Genomic DNA, 16712 nt, shown 5'->3' with positions numbered 1-16712 from the left:
AAATACACAGAGATGTACGCACGCACTCAAACACAGATTAAGTTATGTTGTGTACCTGGGGCCATGGCCAGCTTGGCTTTGCTCTCCAGGATGATCTTGCCGTTGTAGTCCATGGCAGGCAACATGCCCTGCTGGAAGAAGATCACGTTGTCTTTGCCCAGCCCAAAGTAGCTGTGGCGCGAAAAGAACTCTTTAGTCGACTCCATGGTCCGGCCGCTTGTCATGATGTACCTAGGGAGAAATTCACTTATTATTTATTTTTTGATTCATTCATTCACTGGTCATTATGTGCAGGGGGAATGGGAAAATACATTTGGTTTGATTCAAGGCTAATACAAATCGAGAGCTTGGTTCCATCTGCAAAAAGATGATTCTGAGATAATTGGCTTTAAAGTTCCGAACCCTCATTGGTTTGAATGGAGTCAGCAATTTTTATCTAGTATTCTTTTGAATTTAACATGAATTGGGGCATTTAGAGTACTATATACTGTAGGTAGAGAACATTGAGCAGAACAAGGCTATGTCAATAACTCAATTTTGACAAAACTGCAGATAGAACAGTATAGTCCCAAGCTCTCGAACTCTCAAGACAGTGATTCATTTGTTTTTTTTAAACAATGTTTTTGACTTTTCACTGTGATTCACTGCATCAATGACTTATACGTTTCATAAGATTGGAAACCTCTCCTCTCTCATTTTACGAAGATTCCAGAAAGGTTATTCATAATGCACATTATCTGGCAAACAATTTAATCCAGATGAATTTTAACAGCTGAATGCTCAGATCTGACTAAAGTTAAAAAGACATGGTGGGAACAACCCATCACAAGACACAAAACCAGAAGTACTTCCTTATGACTGGATGGCATCTGGCATCTCATGGTGAGCTCTTAGTCATGACCCCTGATATTAATTACAGAGAGCCCAGCCCCAAACACGGGATGCCAGCTAGACATGTCTCCTTCCTGTCAACCCACTTCTGAATAGTCTTAATTACATTTACATTTAGTCATTTAGCAGACGCTCTTATCCAGAGCGACTTACAGTTAGTGATTTATTTTATTTTTTTCATACTGGCCCCCCCGTGGGAATCGAACCCACAACCATGGCGTTGCAAACGCCATGCTCTACCAACTGAGCTACATGGGGCCATGACTCCCTTCATCTACTCCATAGAGATTTACAGTGCCTATAGAAAGTATACACCCCCTATAACTTTTTTCACAGTTTGTTGCATTACAAATTGGGATTGAAATAGATTTAATTGTAATATTTTGTGACTGATCAACAAAAAATAATCCATAATCTCAAAGTGAAAAGAAAATTCTACAAATATTTACAAATTAATTAAAATGAACTAAAATATAGTCGTTGCATAAGTATTCACCCCCTGGCTTAACAAATCACATAATAAGTTATATGGACTCACTGTGTGAAATAATAGGGGTTGACATTTTTGAATAATTACCCCTTCCTCTGTCCCCCATACATACAGTACATCTGTAAGGTCCCTCAGTCAAGTATTGAATTTCAAGCACAGATTCAACTACAAAGACCAGGGAGCTTTTCGAAAGCCTCATAAAATAAGGGCAGGAATTGGTAGATGGGTAACAAAAACAAATCAGATATTGAATATATATTTAACCATGGTCAAGTTAATAACTATGCTGTGTATGATGTCTTAAACCACCCAGACACATCAAAGATGCAGTCGTCCTTTTGAACTGAGCTGCAGGACAGGAAGGAAACTGCTTAGGGATGTAACCATGGGGCCATTGGTGATTTTAAAACAGCTACAGAGTTCAATGGCTATGATGGGAGAAAACTGAAGATGGATCAACAACATTGTAGTGACTCCACAATACCTCGTACCCCTGCACACTGACTCGGTACCGGTACTCCTTGTATAGTCTTGTTATTGATATTTAATTGTTACAAATTCCTTTTTTGTACATTTTTCACATTAAAGTCTACACCTGTTGTATTCAGCTCATGAGACAAATAAAATTTGATTTGATTTAATTTGACAATAATGACAGTGAAAAGAAGAATAAAAAAATATATACAGAATATAAATATTCCAAAGCATGCAACAAAAGCACTAAAGTAATGCGGCAAAGAAATACACTTTTTGGCCTAAATGCGAAGTCGAATGTTTGGGGCAAATCCAACACAACACTGAGCAACTGCTTCCTTATTTACAAGCATGGTGGTGGCAGCATCATAGTATGGGTATACTTGACATCAGCAAAGACTGGGGAGTTTTTCAGGATTAAAATAAACAGGATGGAGCAAGCACAGGCAATATCCTATAGGAAAACCTGCTTCAGTCTGCTTTACACCAGACACTGGAAGAGAAAATCACCTTTCAGTAGGACAATAACCTCAAACAAAAAGCCAAATCTACACTGGAGTTGCTTAACAATAAGACAGACACTGCTCCTGAGTGGCCAAATTACAGTTTTGACTTAAAGGTGCTACACATAGTATTTAAAAAAAAATTTGCATTGTAATTTCAGAAAATGTCCATAATGTATCTGGCGCTAATAGTACAATGATAGGGTTTCACAGTATTACTTACCTGCCAGTGCTTTGATATACGCCTATTGATTTCTCCTGCCGGAGCAGCAACTGTTCCCAAACTGGGAAAACTGTTCTGACTTTGTGGCTGTGTTATCTAGTGGAAATCTCTGTCTCATCTTGGTTGCTAAAATTCTACACACGAAAGTTACTTTCGTTTTTTGTTCACCAGCTTCAAACAGCGGTTTTGGTCCACTTGCTTTCTATAGGCACTGTATAATACTGCTCCTTTCTGGGATCAAACCGCTTCCTTGATTGATACAGGGGAGTGGCAGCAATATGTAGATGTAGTTAATAATCAGAGAACTGAGAGGGGGAACATAAAAACATATATATTTGATACAATAACAGGGTTGTATGGTTTGTTTGTGATTTCACAAACTGGGCTAAAACAAAAATGGGTCCCTCAGGAATGGATTGAGAAACAGTGGTCTATGGTCAGCTTGCTGTAGTGCTGAGCGATAAACTGAAATGTCGGTTATTTTTAGTTTCTTAAATCATTAAGAGTCTATTGACGCACCCATGCGTCAATCAAAGTAATGTAATTTTAAAAAATCCCCAACAACTAGAGATATGTTTTTTTGCGTGGGCTGCGTCTCAATCCACTGCATCCGCCTATGTCAGCCTTCTACATCTGCGGTGGAAGGTGGCCGAGCTACAGCGGTGTTTGTACAACCATGAGACATCCCTAAAATCCAAAAGGTCTGCAGTGTCCGAACGGTTTGGCCTACAAAACTATCACGATGGTGTTCTCCATTTTGTTCTACGACCCCCACAAATGTCACGGGACTCGCCTGAAGTTAACCCATACAAACAAATGGAAATATGGAGGTAGTTTTGTGCCCCAAAATATATGGGGTTAAATGTGTAAAAAAAAAAAAATTCTCTCTCTCAGATATAGGACAGACACGTCAAAACCTTATTCCTTATGATTACTTTTTTTACTGTCTTCTTTGCTTTTTATGAATGTGTTATTCAATGCGTTTCTGTGGGCTATAGTAGTAAAGGCCAAATTCAATATTTTATTTTTGTTACCTAAAGGGGTCCTAAAATTCAAAATGAAATCGCTAAATGATCCATGGTATGACCATCTTAAAACAATTCAATGTTTGCTTAGTACCCCCCCCCCTCCCCCCCCTCCCCCCCCTAACCCCTTTTCCAACAGGCCAATAGTCTACATAGTTTAGCGCAGAAAACGTGGTCATTAACTACAATGACCATAATCCATTGCGCGCCTCCTTGTCCGGTCTCAGACGGAGAGAAGAGGCAGAACAACACGCGGTTGAGAGCAGTTGCTTCGTGAGGTATCTCTACGTGAAAATACATGATCTAAGATTGATAGTTGTTATTCAGCAGTCATAAAAGTATGCCTTATTTAATTTAAATAACTACTAAAATAGTGATTTTGTCAGACAGCATAGGCAGCAGCTCTATAGAGATGACTTGGAATGAAATAATAAAGTCATCAAATAGGCCTAAAACAAATGTAATATTCAAACCAAAACGAAACGACCTCAAAGAGCACTAATCGCTCATCACTAGCTGCATGTTATGTGCTGTGTAACCCCTATGGTGTATCATTATGCCCTTTAGCTGCCAGTCCCAGTCTCACCAGGGGATGCCGCACTTGGCTCCGTGTCTCTGTTCTGCCAGCTGTTGAAGCCTCAGTATCCTCTCTGCCTGGATCTGGAACAGGGTCTTGTGGGAAGGCAGGCCCACATCATACATGCCTTTTGGGTAGGACACCCCAAGCCGGGTCCCTTGGCCCCCCGCTAGCAGAAGAACAGCCACCTTGCTCTGGGAAATACACCGCAGACCTAAGAGAGGGGATGAGAGAATAACAGCTAATGTATGAGACCATAATTGATTTTACAAAATGTAAATATGGTACAAACAATACAGCTTATTCAAGCAATATAACTAAAACCAAAAAATACTTGTGATGTTTGACAAAACTAAAGAACACTAATCGACTTTTTATGGCTAAAGTATAATCTACCTTTGCAAGGTGACCTGATATAATAATTGCAGGTGAAACAGCAGGATAACCCAATAACCCATAGTTCAATTACATTCAACTTCACGATCTAAACATCTCATTACAAAATCATGGGCATTAATATGGAGTTGGTCCCCCCTTAGCTGCTATAACAGCCACCACTCTTCTGGGAAGGCTTTCCACTAGATGTTGGAACACTGCTGTGGGGACTTGCTTCCATTCAGCCACAAGAGCATTAGTGAGGTCGGGCACTGATGTTGGGCAATTAGGTCTGGCGCGCAGTCGCTGTTCCAATTCATCCCAAAGGTGTTCGATGGGGTTGAGGTCAGGGCTCTGAGCAGGCCAGCCAAGTTCTTCCACACCGATCTTGACAAACCATTTCTGTATGGACCTCGCTTTGTGCACGGGGGCATTGTCATGCTGAAACAGGAAAGGGCCTTCCCCAAACTGTTGCCACAAAGTTGGAAGCACAGAATCTTCTAGAATGTCACTGTACACTATAGCGTTAAGATTTCCCTTCACTGGAACTAAGGAGTCTAGCCTGAACCATGAAAAACAGCCCCAGACCATTATTCCACCTCCACCAAACTTTACAGTTGGCACTATGCATTGTGGCAGGTAGCGTTCTCCTGGCATCAGCCAAACTGAGATTCTTCCGTCGGTCTGCCAGATAGTAAAGCGTGATTCATCACTCCAGAGAACGCATTTCCACTTCTCCAGAGTCCAATGGCGGCGAGCATTACACCACTCCAGCCGATGCTTGGCATTGCGCATGGTGATCTTAGACGAACAGTTATTGTGCTGACGTTGCTTCCTGAGGCAGTTTGGAACTCGGTAGTGAGTGTTGCAACCGCTACAGCACTCGGCGGACCCGTTCTGTGAGCTTGTGTGGCCTACTACTTCCTGGCTGAGCCATTGTTGCTCCTAGACCAGGGGTGTCAAACGTCCGGCCCACGGGCCGGATCAGGCCCGCAAACGGGTTTAATCCGGCCCGCGAGATGATTTTGTAAAGTATAAAAATGCGCTGCAATTTTTCAATAAACTGCTGTTCCAATTGCGTCCACTGGATGGCGCAATAGCAATTGTGTTAAGCAAGCAAACTGTTTATACCGGGGCAGAGCAAGTAGGTCAAGTCTGTGTTTACTCACAGCCGAGACATCAGTGACGCTGCAGTGAAAGCTAGCTACCTCATTGCTAATGAAATCGCAGTGGCTTCAAAACCATTTAGTGAGGGTGAATTTGTAAAAACATGCATGATGAAGGCAGCGGAGATTGTGTGCCCTGAAAAGCGGCAGGGTTTTGCAAATATCAGCCTGACAAGAAACACAGTTGCAGACAGGATTTCCGATCTTTCAGTAGATTTGGACAGCCAGTTGAAGCAAAAAGTAAAGTAATTTATTGCGTTTTCGGTTGCAATTGATGAAAGCACGGACATTACAGATGTTGCACAACTGGCCATTTTCATCCGCGGAGTTGATGACACATTGACCGTCACCGAGGAGTTCGTGGAGTTGGTGCCGTTGACAGATACAACGACAGCAGCTGATATTTTTACCGCACTCGTCGGCGCGCTGGACAGGGTCGGAGTGGACTGGTCCCGCGCTGTCAGCCTGGCTACAGATGGTGCGCCCTCAATGATCGGGAAAAAAGCAGGCGTTGTGACAAAGTTCAGAGAGAAAGTGCAATCTGCAAATGGAGGACGTGATTTTTGGACTTTTCACTGTATTTTGCACCAGGAGGCTTTGTGTTGCAAGTCATTAAAGATGGATAACGTCATGAAGGTGGTCATCCAAACTGTTAATTTCATCCGATCCAGAAGCCTGAATCACCGTCAGTTTGACAGCCTTCTCAGAGAGAAAGACCACATCTATGGCCTGCCATACCACACTGAGGTAAGATGGTTAAGCCGAGGTGCTGAGGCGTTTCTTTGATTTACGAGAAGAAATTGAACAGTGTTAGAATTCCATTCCGCAGAATGGATGCAGGACCTTGCATTTATGGTGGATGTTACAGAGCACCTGAATAACTTGAACAAACAGCTGCAAGGGCGCAACAAAGTTGTCACGCAGTATTATGACAGCATACGTTCTTTCAAGTTGAAGCTGTCATTGTGGGAGACGCAACTTGCCGGTGGTGATGCAGCTCACTTCCCCTGTCTGAAAAATGTGTGCGCGACCCAACATGTGGCAGACATGAAGCGGTTCAAAGATAAAACAACGGGACTGTTACGGGAGTTTGAGCAACGCTTTCAGATTTTTGGTGAACTGGAGAAAGACTTCAACGTTTTTTGCTCGCCATTCACCGTGAATACCTCTGATCTGCCCGTCAGCATCCAACTTGAAATAATAGACTTGCAGTGTGACTCGGATTTGAAGGGCAAATTTGCCGCAGCTGGCTTGGACACATTTAATCAGAATCTCTTGCCAGGTTACCCCAACTTGACAGCCCTCGCTGCAAAACTGTTGTGCATGTTTGGAACCACATATCTTTGTGAGCAAGTTCTCTCTGTCATGAGCATAAATAAAACAAAGCTGCGCTCAAGGCTCACGCACAAGCACTTGAATCACATCCTGAAGTTGGCTGCCACTCAGGATGTGACGCCTGATATTGATGCGCTGGTGAAACCTAAAAGATGCCAGGTATCAGGAGTCAAATAAACTATGCAACCCCACTTAAAGTGCTACATGAGACACCCTGATATAGTTCTGTGATCTGTGATATACTTCTGTGAATCACTGAGGCATTGTGTGTTTGTGTGTTCTTTGTCCTCAGAACTTTCAAATAACTTGAGGTGTTTTATGATTAATAGTGATGTTGTGCTTTTGGACACACTGTCCTCAGGCTCCAGCTTTATGTTTATATGTTTTTATGTTGATGTGCTATTGTTTTTAATTGATTTTATTTTATTTGTATATTTAACCTATTCTTGACTCTGTGGTTCTTGCACTTGTTTGGGGAACAGGATTTCATTCTTTTTATCTACATTTCTGCCTGAGAAATGACCCCCTGATATAGTTCTGTGATCTGTGAAACAGTTCTGTTAATCACTGAGGCATTGTGTGTTTGTGTTCTTTTTCTTTAGAATTTTCAAATAAACTTGACGTGTTTTATGATTAATAGTGATGTTGTGCTTGTACTATTTTGGACACACTGTCCTCAGGCTCCAGCTTTATGTTGTATGTTGATCGTATTAAAACAAAGAAAACAATCTGAAGTTGTTGTTTTTAAGTTATATATACCATGATTTTTCCGGTCCGGCCCACTTGGGAATAGATTTTCCTCCATGTGGCCCCTGAGCTAAAATGAGTTTGACACCCCTGTCCTAGACGTTTCCACTTCACAACAACAGCACTTACAGTTGACCGGGGCAGCTCGAGCAGGGCAGAAATTTGACAAACTGACTTGTTGGAAAGGTGGTATCCTATGACGGTGCCACGTTGAAAGTCACTGAGCTCTTCAGTAAGGCCATTCTACTGCTAATGTTTGTCTATGGAGATTGCATGGCGGTGTGCTCGATTTTATACACCGGTCAGCAACGGGTGTGGCTGATATAGCCGAATCCACTAATTTGATGGGGTGTCCACATACTTTTGTATATATAGTGTACCAGGTCAACAACATCCTTATTATACAGCTCTACCTTAACTTACATAAACTGTTGCTATACGAGTCTGTGATTAGTCCACAAATACACACACATGTGCACTCACATTCCTGAGCCATTGAGAATGGACTGGGAGCGGGAGGTGCCATTGTAGGCTTTGGCTATCCTGACACACATACACCCTGGGTGTATGTGTCCTTAGTTTGCTGCTGTAGATGTTGGCTGCTCTGACACACCACACATGATTAAGAACTGACGCAGAGCAGGATGACCTCATGAGTGAGGGTGCAGTGAGCAGTACCCCATTTATGTCAGGCCAAAGCCAGAAACAGATATCCCTTGCTTCTCCCCTCCTCTCCTCCTTCATCCCTCAGGCTGGACCTCCTCAGCTGCAGCTCAGGACTGCTAAACATTGAGCTTTTACTCCAAGGGGCTAGTCCATTTGACAAATAGACTATCCCCTTGTTGTTTGAGAAGTTAACCTTCTCAAACAACTCCATATTTCTTTGATAATGAAGAAAGAGAAACTGGGAATGGTAACAGTGTGACTGACTTCATGTTCTCAATAAACCCACATTCTGCTTTCTTTATGAATCAGAGTGTTAAGAGTTATAAGGCTATATCTGAGTGTTTGTCATTAGATGGCTAACTCACTGACATTGATTTGCAAAATACAAGCCAGGTACCCCATTTAGCTATTTCAACATCACAAGACATCATGGTTTACCCCCTAACCCTTAAGGTTGCCAAGTCATGTAAGTGTTGACTGAAACATGGCTTAAGCCTGATGAATTTGCTGTGTTAAATGAGGCCTCACCTCCTGGTTACACTAGTGACCATATTCCCCGTGCATCCCGCAAAGGCGGAGGTGTTGCTAACATTTACGATAGCAAATTTCAATTTACAAAAAAAAAATGGCGTTTTCATCTTTTGAGCTTCTAGTCATGAAATCTATGCAGCCTACTCAATCACTTTTTATAGCTACTGTTTACAGGCCTCCTGGGCCATATACAGCGTTCCTCTCTGAGTTTCCTGAATTCCTATCAGACCTTGTAGTCATAGCAGATCATATTCTAATTTTTGGTGATTTTAATATTCACATGGAGAAGTCCACAGACCCACTCCAAAAGTCTTTCGGAGCCATTATCGACTCAGTGGGTTTTGTCCAACATGTCTCTGGACCTACTCACTGCCACAGTCATACTCTGGACCTAGTTTTGTCCCATGGAATAAATGTTGTAGATCTTAATGTTTTTCCACAAAATCCTGGACTATCGGACCACCATTTTATTACATTTGCAATCGCAACAAATAATCTGCTCAGACCCCAACCAAGGAGCATCAAAAGTCGTGCTATAAATTCTCAAACAACACAAAAATTCATTGATGCCCTTCCAGACTCCTTCTGCCTACCCAAGGACGTCAGAGGACAAAAATCAGTTAACCACTTAACTGAGGAACTCAATTTAACCTTGCGCAATACCCTAGATGCAGTTGCACCCCTAAAAACGAAAAACATTTGTCATAAGAAACTAGCTCCCTGGTATACAGAAAATACCCGAGCTTTGAAGCAAGCTTCCAGGAAATTGGAACGGAAATGGCGCCACACCAAACTGGAAGTCTTCCGACTAGCTTGGAAAGACAGTACCGTGCAGTACCGAAGAGCCCTCACTGCTGCTCGATCATCCTACTTTTCCAACTTAATTGAGGAAAATAAGAACAATCCAAAATTCCTTTTTGATACTGTTGCGAAGCTAACTAAAAAGCAGCATTCCCCAAGAGAGGATGGCTTTCACTTCAGCAGTGATAAATTCATGAACTTCTTTGAGGAAAAGATCATGACCATTAGAAAGCAAATTACGGACTCCTCTTTGAATCTGCGTATTCCTCCAGGGCTTAGCTGTCCTGGATCTGCACAGCTCTGCGAGGGCCTGGGATCGGGAGAGACACTTAAGTGTTTTAGTACTATATCTCTTGACACAATGATGAAAATAATCATGGCCTCTAAACCTTCAAGCTGCATACTGGATCCTATTCCTACTAAACTGCTGAAGGAGCTGCTTCCTGTGCTTGGCCCTCCTATGTTGAACATAATAAACAGCTCTCTATCCACCGGATGTGTACCAAACTCACTAAAAGTGGCAGTGATAAAGCCTCTCTTGAAAAAGCCAAACCTTGACCCGGAAAATATAAAAACTATCGGCCTATATCGAATCTTCCATTCCTCTCAAAAATTTTAGAAAAAGCTGTTGCGCAGCAACTCACTGCCTTTCTGAAGACAAACAATGTATACGAAATGCTTCAGTCTGGTTTTAGACCCCATCATAGCACTGAGACTGCACTTGTGAAGGTGGTAAATGACCTTTTAATGGCGTCAGACCGAGGCTCTGCATCTGTCCTCGTGCTACTAGACCTTAGTGCTGCCTTTGACACCATCGATCACCACATTCTTTTGGAGAGACTGGAAACCCAAATTGGTCTACACGGACAAGTTCTGGCCTGGTTTAGATCCTACCTGTCGGAAAGATATCAGTTTGTCTCTGTGAATGGTCTGTCCTCCGACAAATCAACTGTACATTTCGGTGTTCCTCAAGGTTCCGTTTTAGGACCACTATTGTTTTCACTATATATTTTACCTCTTGGGGATGTTATTCGAAAACATAATGTTAACTTTCACTGCTATGCGGATGACACACAGCTGTACATTTCAATGAAACATGGTGAAGCCCCAAAATTGCCCTCGCTAGAAGCCTGTGTTTCAGACATAAGGAAGTGGATGGCTGAAAACTTTTTACTTTTAAACTCGGACAAAACAGAGATGCTTGTTCTAGGTCCCAAGAAACAAAGAGATCTTCTGTTAAATCTGACAATTCATCTAGATGGTTGTAAAGTCGTCTCAAATAAAACTGTGAAGGACCTCGGTGTTACTCTTGACCCTGATCTCTCTTTTGACGAACATATCAAGACTGTTTCAAGGACAGCTTTTTTCCATCTACGTAACATTGCAAAAATCAGAAATTTTCTGTCCAAAAATGATGCAGAAAAATTAATCCATGCATTTGTTACTTCTAGGTTAGACTACTGCAATGCTCTATTTTCCGGCTATCCGGATAAAGCACTAAATAAACTTCAGTTAGTGCTAAATACGGCTGCTAGAATCCTGACTAGAACCAAGAAATTTGATCATATTACTCCAGTGCTAGCTTCCCTACACTGGCTTCCTGTTAAGGCAAGGGCTGATTTCAAGGTTTTACTGTTAACCTATAAAGCGTTACATGGGCTTGCTCCTACCTATCTTTCCGAGTTGGTCCTGCCGTACATACCAATACGTACGCTACGGTCACAAGACGCAGGCCTCCTAATTGTCCCTAGAATTTCTAAGCAAACAGCGGGAGGCAGGGCTTTCTCCTATAGATCTCCATTTTTATGGAACAGTCTGCCTACCCATGTGAGAGACGCAGACTCGGTCTCAACCTTTAAGTCTTTACTGAAGACTTATCTCTTCAGTAGGTCATATGATTGAGTGTAGTCTGGCCCAGGAGTGTGAAGGTGAACGGAAAGGCTGGAGCAACGAACAGCCCTTGCTGTCTCTGCCGGGCCGGTTCCCCTCTCCACTGGGGTTCTCTGCCTCTAACCCTGTTGCAGGGGCTGAGTCACTGGCTTGCTGGTGCTCTTTCATGCCGTCCCTGGGAGGGGGTGCGTCACTTGAGTGGGTTGAGTTACTGACGTGATCTTCCTGTCTGGGTTGGCGCCCCCCCTTGGTTTGTGCTGTGGTGGAGACCTCTGTGGGCTATACTCGGCCTTGTCTCAGGATTGTAAGTTGGTGGTTGGGGATATCCCTCTAGTGGTGCGGGGGCTGTGCTTTGGCGGAGTGGGTGGGGTTATATCCTTCCTGTTTGGCCCTGTCCGGGGTTTCTTCGGATGGGGCCACAGTGTCTCCGGACCGCTCCTGTCTCAGCCTCCAGTATTTATGCTGCAGTAGTTTATGTGTCGGGGGCTGGGGTTAGTTGGTTATACCTGGAGTACTTCTCCTGTCTTATCCAGTGTCCTGTGTGAATTTAAGTATGCTCTCTCTAATTCTCTCGTTCTCTCTTTCTCTCTGAGAACCTGAGCCCTAGGACCATACGTCAGGACTACCGGGCATGATGACACCTTGCTGTCCCCAGTCCGCCTGGCCTTGCTGCTATTCCAGTTTCAACTGTTCTGCCTGCGGCTACGAAACCCCTACCTGTCCCAGACCTGCTGTTTTCAACTCTTTAATGATCGGCTATGAAAAGCCAACTGAGAGACCTGAGCCCTAGGACCATACGTCGGGACTACCGGCCGTGGTGACTCCTTGCTGTCCCCAGTCCGCCTGGCCTTGCTGCTATTCCAGTTTCAACTGTTCTGCCTGCGGTTATGGAACCCCTACCTGTCCCAGACCTGCTGTTTTCAACTCTTAATGATCGGCTATGAAAAGCCAACTGAGATTTATTCCTGATTATTATTTGACCATGCTTGTCACTTATGAACATTTTTGAACATCTTGGCATGGTTCTGTTATAATCTCCACCCGGCACAGCCAGAAGAGGACTGGCCACCCCTCATAGCCTGGTTCCTCTCTAGGTTTCTTCCTAGGCTTTCGCCTTTCTAGGGAGTTTTTCCTAGCCACCGTGCTTCTACACCTGCATTACTAGCTGTTTGGGGTTTTAGGCTGGGTTTCTGTACAGCACTTCGAGATATTAGCTGATGTAAGAAGGGCTATATAAAATAAAATTGATTGAAAATTGATTGATTGCCAGGTCTTGTTTAACCCCCTCAGAGTTGCCATTACCTGATCACAGTAAATTATCCTTGCTGCTGCCTGTCACTGTGCTGTTTGAAGGGGGTTACCAGGGACATGTTGGACAGGTTAGTTTCAGTAGCCCTGCTTGGTTGGAGGAAATTGTATTGCATAGGCCTTTACTCATTTGGGCAAAAGTCTGTCCTCCACCCTATCTCCTCCGTGACCCGGAAACCGATAAGTGGTCAATGAGATATCACTTCGTTAGTAGGCTAAGTGAAGAGTGTCCTCCCCTCTTCAATATCCACGTTTCATCGAGGATAGTTATGTGTATCCTACCGGAGCCCTTCGCGGAAGAGTTTTGAAATCTGCCACACCCCCTTTGAAACAGTTTTTGTTTTGTTGGAGGAGAAAAGCATGCACACAATATATTACTTAGCATTTTATCTATAAAATGTCTTGCACAACTAACTTCATTTGTTATTTATAAATTACATTTATTTTGGGATGCACCCCTGTAAACATAATTTGCCTGATGACGCGCAATTGGAAAACGAGTCTAATTTCATACAAACAAATTTTGGTCCACGTTCTCTCTCCATGCCGCCTCTCCTCGATTACCCATGACCTTTTTCAAAAGGAGGCGAGAGAAGACGAAGGTGCAAGGACGCAGCAGTTGAGCAAATCCAGTTGAGAAAAGGCCATAATGTTTGACCTCAGTTTATGCCCTCGCGCAACTGAGACAACAGACACACACAAACACCCGCACTGCACGCACGCACGCACACACACACTGCACGACTAGTCTAGAATGTAACACTAGGCAGAAGACACCTACTATATAACATTATACTGCACACCATAAAGCCTGATGAGATTTCCCTATCTGCCCGTTTCACTTCCTGGTCGCATGTAAAATAATCAATGATGTTGAAAACCAGTGGAATTCAATCAGTTGAATTAAATTAGCCCCCATTTTAAATTGATCAATAGAACCTGCTTTAGGCTTTGTGGCAGAGATGCACTATTGTGACTGAAATGCATGCATCATTGTGCCCGACTTTACCAAAACCGTAAACTCCAAGCTAAATCAAGCACACCTAAAATACTTTAAAAGTATTTGACATATGGATTTGACTCTGGTCTGGTCCCAACCAATCCACCATTTGGGAACCCCTGTACCAGACGACTCACCCTCCTCCTCCCAGTCCTTGAGGCGGTCTCTGTCCCTGGTCACACTACCCAACACCTCCCTGGGCACTGGCTCCATGCGGGCGTCCATCTTCTCCTGCTTGCTGCTGCCCGACACCTCCATGGCACTGCGGAAGAACCTGTTGATCTCCTGGAAGTCCATAGCTTCCAGGTCAGAGGTCATCTTGGCCTGCTGCTCAGGGGTCAGCTCGTCCCAGAACTGCAGGAGGTGAGACTGGCCGGCTTCAGCCAACCTCTGGGTCAGTCTGCTTCTGGTGCTCTCCATGACGATGATCACACTGCTTGGCTAAGCTTGAAGAATCTCCTCTAGGGAATCGACCTACCACACCCAGAAAAGAAGAGAACAGGAACGTGTTGTAAGTGTCAGGGATATTTACCTAGCCTACACAGTCACGATGATCACATTACTCAAATCTCCTCTGAAAACTACCACACCCAATACAATGGAAAATGATTTTGAGTGTCAGGATCACATCAGATAGGTATTAGGAATTAGGAAGCACTGGTGCAGCATCATTGGAATACACTAGCCCTAAAAAGAAAACAGATGCTGGTTCAACACTAGCTTAATGACTAAAAAGAGAAGACGTTTCACAATCTGAATTTGTCATAAATATGGTGAACAGCCACACCTACATCAATGATCTTTTTGGGACTATAATGACATGGGTGTGCCTGCCATGTTTCGTCAAGCAAAGCTAGGTGACTTCATTAGACATCTATGAGGACATTCCAGTCGGGGACTTGTTGTACTAGACTACATGCCCATTTGACCATTTCACCTTTGATTTACATCAGCAGATGAGCTGAGCTGTCAACTTGGCACACCAATAGTGGCGTAACATTGCTTTAGCTTGAAGCCTAGTCTACTGCAATAAGCAGGGCAAAACCAAATACTCGGGACACAAATATTAAGTTATGTAATTGACACTAAACTTCACAGAACATTTCCCCAGCTTTCAGACAAACCACGACATGGGAAATGTTCTAACATACAATGGATAAATAAGTCCCCCATTGATGCACCAAAACTATGTACAAGCAGGCTATTACTACAGTAGCTAGCTAACGTAATACTACACATCTTACACCATCATCTCTATCCATAAAGCTGCGGTTATGTTAGCTAACCAAATCAGATATTACCTACCTACACATAATGACTATCATCATCATCCCATTTGTGGTCCTACACAACAGCACGCTACCAATTGGGTGCGCGACAAGAATTGAAACCTCGTAGCTATTCTACAACCCTGGTTGAAAAACAAAATGGTCTAACTAGACTATTAGATAAAAATGTAACGAAGTGAGTAGCAGTTGAAGTTAATAAAGGCTTACCTTCAACGCTGTGTCTAGGAATCAATTTGGTCGGACAGCGTTTAACCGGTGACTCTTGTATTGACTACGGTACCCCCCCTCGAGTACACCTAGCTACATCCGTCACTTTGACGTGGCACTCCTGTCGAATGGGAACGCCCTGCAGCTCAGAGACACATTTTTGCCGTATTACATATTTTTGTGCATTATACATTTACCGTTACTGTATTGAAGAAAGAATTAGCAAAACTGAGTAAGATCAAGTTAATCATAAAGTCGCGTTAACCATCTCAGACAACTATGATAGTAAAATAGTTGAGACCATCCAATAAGAACTGATCTACCGTCAGTTTTTTTTGTTGACCCTCGGCATAATTCTTTATCATTATTGAACTGTAGACTGATCCTAGATCTGTAGGGGGAAATGACAACTACCTAGCCAATCAGGTACGAGAGGAAGTAGAAATGGAGAAGCGTGACGTTTGAATTTACGACTACAGAAGAGAGGAGGCTATTTTTACAAGATGAAGGGTGGGACACAGCCAGTTGAATAAAACATTAAATGTGATAGGAAAGCATCCAACAGGAAAGTGAGATTATTGTCAGGAAACAGAGATCGTGGAGCATGTATTGCTACAGTGTGGGCAGTATCAGAGGGAACGAGAGAGGATGAGATCTAGTATGAGGGAGAAGGGGATACAGGAAATTAGTTTAAAGAGTATATTGAGTAGAACGTCATTGGATATAGTCTCAAATATTTTGTAATCTATTTTAAGAGCAGCGGGGCTGGCAGATAGCGGTACCGGAGCGCCAAGTCTAGGTCCAAAAGGCTTCTTAACAGCTTCTACCCCCAAGCCATGAGACTCCTGAACAGCTAATCATGGCAACCCGGACTATTTGCATTGCCCCCCACCCCATCTCCCTCTTTTAGGCTGCTGCTACTCTGTTTATTATTTATGCAAAGTCACTTTAACTCTACCCACATGTACATATTACCTCAATTACCTCGACTAACCCCTGCCCCCGCACATTGACTCTTGTACCGATATCCCCTGTATATAGCCTCCCTACTGTTATTTTATTTTACTGCTGCTCTTTAGTTATTTTTTATTTTTTATTTTTTACTTATCTATTTTTTTGTGGTCCTCTGTAGCTCAGCTGGTAGAGCACGGCGCTTGTAACGCCAGGGTAGTGGGTTCGATCCCCGGGACCACTCATACACACACAAAAAAAAT

At 43.2% G+C, this 16712-nt stretch overlaps 1 protein-coding gene across 3 annotated transcripts in view; it reads right to left on the bottom strand.

Moving 5' to 3' along the window:
• The window catches only part of LOC121540133 (UDP-N-acetylhexosamine pyrophosphorylase), a 29517-nt gene extending 13704 nt beyond the window's left edge, over positions 1-15813 (bottom strand). The window contains exons 1-4 of one of the 3 annotated variants that reach the window (XM_041848750.2): positions 15499-15813; positions 14140-14485; positions 4193-4397; positions 56-231 (exon numbers count right to left, since the gene is read on the bottom strand). In XM_041848750.2, coding sequence (XP_041704684.1) covers positions 56-231; positions 4193-4397; positions 14140-14422 — 664 coding nt within the window. In that variant the 5' untranslated portion in view covers positions 14423-14485; positions 15499-15813. The remainder of the gene's footprint in view (positions 1-55; positions 232-4192; positions 4398-14139; positions 14486-15498) is intronic. The other 2 variants (XM_041848749.2, XM_041848751.2) reach the window with 2 other exon arrangements.
• Positions 15814-16712: the final 899 nt, after the last annotated feature.

This window comes from Coregonus clupeaformis, chromosome 26 (genome assembly GCF_020615455.1).
Source record: "Coregonus clupeaformis isolate EN_2021a chromosome 26, ASM2061545v1, whole genome shotgun sequence".
In the NCBI taxonomy this organism is placed as follows: domain Eukaryota; kingdom Metazoa; phylum Chordata; class Actinopteri; order Salmoniformes; family Salmonidae; genus Coregonus; species Coregonus clupeaformis.
Note: the sequence above shows the minus strand (reverse complement) of the source record. Positions and strands in the feature narration are given on the sequence as shown.